Genomic DNA, 6,704 nt, shown 5'->3' on the forward strand with positions numbered 1-6,704 from the left:
GATTTATATTTACCTGATTGAGATATTCATTTGTTGTTAGTTTAACTCAGTTGTTGGCCCCCACTCTTGCCCATTCATTGTACTGTGTTAAAATGTGTTAGTATAAAGGCAGGAAGTTGGGCCTTCGGGGGGAAGGAGTCCTTGCTAGACGCGGGAGCGGTATAGTTCTTTGACCATACAGACATACATACAGACATGTCATATTTTGTATTTTCCATATCAAGTAATCTATGCTTTAAGTTGATTGGAGAATCATTTTTTTGTTACATATAAGAAGAATAAACATTTTTGTTGCACCATATCCCTGGATCTCATTGAATGTTTAGCCGTTTGGAAACCTTGAGTGTGGACTGTATGCGTACGAAACAACCCCGCTTCAGGCTTGGGCAGTGGCTATGGTAGAAAGGAAAGGAAGCCACTACACCCACAAAGAACTCGAAAACAAATCCAATTTTGATAAACTCCCATATATATTGGGTGAAATACCACAGTGTGCAATCACAGCAGCAATATTTTCAATATGTGTGACCTGTTGCCACAAGAAAAGGGTGACCAGTGAAGAACAAACACTATCGTAAATACAACCCATATTTATGTTTAGTTATGTTCTCTTTTGTGCTTGAACTATTTGCACATCGTTACAACACTGTATATAGATAGACCTAATATTATTTTGGAACTTTTCTGAGTGGAATGTTTACTGTTCATTTTCTATTGTTTATTTCACTTTTGTTTATTATCTCTTTCACTTGCTTTGGCAATGTAAACATATTTTGTCCATGCCAATAAAGCCCCTTAAATTGAGAGAGACAGAGACATAACGGGAGGAAGGGATGATTTTTTATCTTGAAAATCGCACACACAAAGCAGATGAATGGTATATTATGACCAGTGGCGCAGCCTCCTGATTGACTGAGGAGATTATCAGGAAACAAACATGGCTACCCTGTCTGTTGGAGACCCGCAAGAGATGGAAGGTGAGTGAACATTTTAAATACGGCATCTCAAATATTTTATCATGAGAGTGATGAATTGATATATGTATGCCCGAGGGTATTTCATTGTGTGCTACTTTGTCTCCTCCCTCCCTGAACATGATAATCTAGCTAATGTTGTTAGCCAGATAGCTAGATAGTAACGTTAGCTAGCTACCTTGCTTGTTAGCAATGTCATTCAATATCTTGTTTTCGTGCGCAAGCAAACAACTATGTAGCTACATTAGCATGTATAATGTATTTTGTTTGAATGGCATCCTCGTTTAATGTAGCTAGCTAACATTAGCGTAACAACTAAGTGGGAACATGTCATGGCGATTGGTCTGTCAAGGTACGCTAGCTAGCTGGTTGGTCCTTGTTGTCCAGTCAGCTAACGTGGAGATTTTACCCTCTTGTCGGATTCTTCAACATCTAAAATAAAAATGTCAGGCAGATGCAGTCGGAAAAAAAACTTGCTGTCTTCTAAGTTCTAAACAAGATGTAATAGTATACATATGTTGCTAATGATGAACATGCGACTGATCAGGTAGCAGTAGGTTGCAGACAGAGACGCCCATAAAGTGACGCCCATACCATAGCAGATCACTTGAGTCTGTTACATGGGCGTTTGAGTTTTCCTTATAATGACCAAACTACATTTAAGTGACTGCCTGATTGACCCTGGCTGTGCCTTCCCATCTGTTCTCTATGTGCAGTGGACCGGAAGGGCGAGTCAGAGGAGTCTGGAGATGATGAGACCAGGAGGAAGAGCATCAATGGGGAGGTGGATGCCAATCAGCCCCATACCACAGGTGGTGGCAATACACAAGCTATAGTTGTACACAAGTATAGTGTCACGCTTCGTATACACAAACTGAAGAAAATATTTTGATTTAATCTGTTTGAAAACATTTTGTGCTATTGTAGCTAGCGCATACTTTTACTCTAGTTAGATGCTGTGTTAAGTCACCCCTTGACATATCTCTTTGTACACAGTTAAAGAGGAGCCTCCTGTTGAAATGGATACCATAACTCTGGACCCAGAGGAAGAGGTGAGGGAGGGGGAGTAGTGTTATAATGGTGGCAGGTGGATACGTGTTCTGCCAGTATCCAAACGATTGCTGGTTCAAATCCCTGAGCCAACTAGGTTAAAAATCTTGATCAAGGCACTTAACTCTAATTACTCCTGTAAGACGCTCTGGATAAAACCTTCTGCTAAATGACAAATATAAGAGTTGCTTTAAGTTTGCCTCATGGAATTATGAATGCTATTCCAATGTAGTTCTCTACTGAATACCTACCCCTCTTATTCTCAGGATGTGGATTTTGTCCACTGTCGTATTGGGAAGATTGAGGGACTGGGGGTGTTGAGGAAGGCTAAGGTCAGTAGGTTGACTATTGTCTGTCACTCACCCATTGTAAATACATCATATGGCTATTTTATGGAAAACATGTGTGACATTATCACAGTGGAGTAATGGAGACTGTCAGCACAAACAGTATGACTAGATGATTTGATTTAATGCTGTGTGTGTGTTCAGACGCTCTCTCTAAGGCAGAACCTGATCAAGACGATTGAAAACCTGGAGACGTTAGTGATGTTGAAGGAGCTTGATCTCTACGACAACCAGATCCGCAAACTTGAGAACCTGCAGACCCTCAAAGAGCTGGAGTGAGTCTGACGGGACCACACGCCAGTGTTTCCCTCCCTATCAGCTGACCTAGAGATTGCCTCAATGATCAACCTTTAATTAGTGTATCCCTCTCCCCATTTACACTGACTGAAGCAACTGTTATTTCATGCACCATTTCGCACAAAGTTTCTGTACAGTTGAATTGAACTTGAATGTGTTTTGACTCTGATCTCCAGTCAGCTGGACGTGTCCTTCAATCTGCTGAGGAAGGTGGAGGGTCTGGAGCGTCTGATGGGGCTAAAGAAGCTCTTTTTGCTGCACAACAAGATCAGCCACATCGCCAACCTGGACCACCTCACTGGCCTGGAGATGTTGGAGCTGGGCTCCAACCGCATCCGGGTAAGACAGAGGCCAGGGGTCACAGGCAGTCAATTGCGTATTCACATATATTGGAATAGAATTGGAATGTGTAGAACATAATGTCTTTGCATTGGTATAGATTTGGTTTGTGTATTGTCTCATAATTGGTTGCCACTCTGCACCAGAAAGTCATTGTTGCTTTAAAGAGGTGAGGAATGATTACTTGACCTAACTTGTGTACATGCCTTGTTGTTTCCAGCTAATAGAGAACTTGGACGGGCTGTCCTCGTTGACGAGTCTGTTTCTGGGCACCAATAAGATCACTCAGCTGCAGCATCTGGAAGGCCTTCACAATCTGACAGTCCTCAGCATCCAGGTATGTATTTATCTCACACACATACACACCATGGTTTGGGTAAATTCTGGAAGTATTCCAATTTTCAATTGAGAATAATTGTAATTCGGTTTGCTTTCTAAATTGACCCTGACACACACCTCACCACTGCTTCCTTTAATGTTTGGAAACACTGCAGAAATGTTAAATGCACATTTTCTTGCTTTAGTGACCCAACTCTGTTGTGTGCTGTTTAGTCACCCTGAACTGTAGAAACACATCTACTCATGATGATACAATATGAGAGACAAGTGGATTTTGGTCTCTGAGGATATGTTGTGTTCCTTTCTCTTCAGAGTAACCGCATCACCAAGATGGAGGGTCTGCAGGGTCTGGTCAACCTGAAGGAACTCTACCTGAGTCACAACGGCATCGAGGTCATTGAGGGCCTGGAGAACAATGTGAGTCACTGTCAAAGGCAACCGCACGACTGTAGGGCCATGCACATTACCATGGCGACCAATGAAATTACCCCAGGAATGCAATGTTTATGGAAGCCCAATAAACCAATGTAGTGATGTGGTAAAATGTTCCACACACAGCCAATGCATGTAGTCATTTGCGATTACATGTACTGTAGTTATTGCAAAGTTCATGTGGAATCAGTGTTTGCAAGCTAGTTCAATGCCAAGAATTGTTTCAGAAATCGAAGTGTGTCAATTTTGATGCTGTTTGGCCACATACAGAAAAAGCTCACAACTCTGGACATCGCAGCCAACCGGGTAAAGAAAATCGAAAACATCAGCCATCTAACAGACCTACAGGAATTCTGGGTAAGAGAAAAAGGGATTTAAGGTTCATGGTGAATAGGGAAGAGAAAGAGTCATTTAAGCAATAAGGGCTTAACGATTGTGGAATATGGCAAATATACCACAGCTGAGGGCTGTTCTTATGCACGACGCAACGCGTCCCAGGATATAGCCCTTAGCTGTGGTATATTTGCAATATACCACTAACACCTGAGGTGCTTTATTGCTATTATAAACTAGTCACCAATGTAATTTAGAGCAGTTCAAATATTTTCATAATCATGGTACCAATCAGCATTCGGTGCTCGAACCACCTAGTTTATAATAAATGGAGCACTGTTACTTGTTGGAGGAATGACTAGGTCTGTTGTGATTCAAATACATTTTCTAATCAGCATATCAACTCCTCTTTCCCAGATGAATGATAATCTTCTAGAGAACTGGTCAGATCTGGATGAGCTGAAGAGTTCCAAGGCCCTGGAGACGGTGTACCTGGAAAGGAACCCCTTACAGAAGGACCCCCAATATCGCAGGAAGATCATGCTGGCTCTGCCCTCCGTACGCCAGATCGACGCCACATTCATCCGCTTTTGACCGGGCCACACCTCACACCCCCACCTCGGGGTCCATCCACTCATTTTTCTTCCCCTGCAACTGCAAAATGGACCTGTGCTTACTGCACACACTCATTCACCACAGGCACACACCTACAGATACAGACGAGTGTCCTTGTATACCACATGCATTCCGACCTTCACTTTTCACTTGCCTTACCGTCTCATGTAAAACACACATGTACACACTTACAATGACCATTTAACCTATGCTATTGTGTTAATGCATATTAATTTATTGTCAGAATTGGACTGGCTGGGAGGAGTGGGAGCTGCAGGGATTTCAGAAGGACCCCCCCCCCCTTCTTTTCCCCCTTTGGATGTGGAGTAGGGAATAATTGCTCTGGCTGATTGTCCTTTTGTCTGGAGGGATGTAAAAGAAGGCAGTCTGTCTTTTTCCCTTTGAAATTACAAGGAGGTGGGATAAAGGTATTTCTGATGGTTTATTTGAGTGTTCATCACATTTCCTTCAGGAAGGTCTAAACTTGCCAGACATTTTTTTTTAAATAAGACTATACTAAATGTGACACTGGTTAGCTGCTGCCTTTAGTGGTGCTAACACAGGGTGTGTTGGTGTGTATGATACTTGGTGGGGTTGCCAAGGGGATATTTAGCTCACCATAACACTAAGGTTCCCTCAGATTGTAGCTATGTTAAACAGATGCTGTATCTGTTGTTCAATGAAGTATTGAACTTAATTCACACCCTGTCACAAAGAAGCATACTCTGAAACGGGTCCACTTCGGGACAATAAAGCAAATGTGCTGTGCTGTTCTGAATGCCAAATCATGGTTGCACCAAGAAACAAACCAGGGGTTTGTGCGTTAGGAAAAAATGTAGCAGAGCATTTTGCAATGGGGCAAAACTGAAACAAGTGGTTCTTGCACAAGAGCAGATGTTTCACTCTGTTTTGTGTTTCTTGACTGATGAACATGACCCAATTACCAGAGAGTATAACCACATGTGAAGAGTGGGATTTTTTTGCTATAAGATTTGTTCTCAACTGTTTCATTGATTCATTTGTTTTTATTTCATTTCTTAAATGGATTTGTTTTGAAAGGGTCAAAGACCAAGTTTGATTATTTACAATGTCCTGATTCAAATTAATCTGCAGTCTGAGCTCTACTGAAAAATAAACCATTACAAATATTTTACAGAGTTACAGTTCATATAAGGACATTTAGTCAATTAAAATAAATAAATTACATCCTAATTTATGGGTTTCACATGACTGGGAATATAGATATAAATCTGTTGGACACAGATACCTAAGAAAAAAGGTAGGGGTGGGGATCAGAAAACCAGTCAGTATCTGGTGTGACCATTTGCCTCATGCAGTGCAACACATCTCTTTCGCATAGAGTTGATCAGGCTGATTGTGGAATGTTGTCCCACTCCTTCAATGGCTGTGAGAAGTTTCTGGATATTGGCGGGAACTGGAACATGCTGTCGTACATGTCAATCCAGAGCATTCCAAACATGCTCAACAGGTGACGTGTGCAGGCCATGGAAGAGCTGGTATATTTTCATCTTCCACGAATTGTGTACAGATCTTTGCAACATGGGGCCGTGCATTATGCTGAAACATGAGGTGATGGAGGCGGATGAATGGCACGACAATGGGCTTCAGGATTTTGTCACGGTATCCCTGTGCATTCAAACTGCCATTGATAAAATGTAATTGTGTTGTCTGTAGCTTATGACTGCCCATACCAAAACCCCACGGCCACCATGGGTAACTCTGTTCACAACGTTGACTTCAGCAAACCATTCGTCCATACAACGCCGTACACATTGTCTGTGGTTGAGGCTGGTTGGACGAACTGCCAAATTTTCTAAAATGACATTGCAGTCGGCTTATGGTAGAGAGATGAACATTCAATTCTGTGGCAACAGCTCTGGTGGACATTCCTGCTCTCAGCATGCCAATTGCACACTCCCTCAACGAGAGACATCTGTGGCATTGTGTTGTGTAACAA

The 6,704-nt window shown here is 42.1% G+C and overlaps 1 protein-coding gene across 1 annotated transcript; it reads left to right on the forward strand.

Moving 5' to 3' along the window:
- The first annotated feature begins 857 nt into the window (after positions 1-857).
- On the forward strand, positions 858-5,874 carry LOC129823958 (protein phosphatase 1 regulatory subunit 7-like). Its single transcript, XM_055883105.1, has 10 exons — positions 858-977; positions 1,691-1,786; positions 1,971-2,026; positions 2,291-2,356; positions 2,516-2,646; positions 2,845-3,007; positions 3,228-3,344; positions 3,659-3,763; positions 4,049-4,135; positions 4,529-5,874. Exons 1-10 carry the CDS (start codon positions 938-940, stop codon positions 4,703-4,705), a joined length of 1,038 nt encoding a protein of 345 aa, XP_055739080.1. The 5' UTR covers positions 858-937; the 3' UTR covers positions 4,706-5,874.
- Positions 5,875-6,704: the final 830 nt, after the last annotated feature.

Source organism: Salvelinus fontinalis, chromosome 26 (assembly GCF_029448725.1).
Source record: "Salvelinus fontinalis isolate EN_2023a chromosome 26, ASM2944872v1, whole genome shotgun sequence".
Lineage (NCBI taxonomy): Eukaryota > Metazoa > Chordata > Actinopteri > Salmoniformes > Salmonidae > Salvelinus > Salvelinus fontinalis.

Bases quoted from the DNA above. Each gene is read 5' to 3' on its own strand.
- LOC129823958 (XM_055883105.1), top strand. From the start codon at position 938: ATGGCTACCCTGTCTGTTGGAGACCCGCAAGAGATGGAAG. The intron at 2,027-2,290 runs GTGAGGGAGGGG...TCTTATTCTCAG, and splicing joins CTCTGGACCCAGAGGAAGAG to GATGTGGATTTTGTCCACTG. The intron at 4,136-4,528 runs GTAAGAGAAAAA...CCTCTTTCCCAG, and splicing joins CAGACCTACAGGAATTCTGG to ATGAATGATAATCTTCTAGA.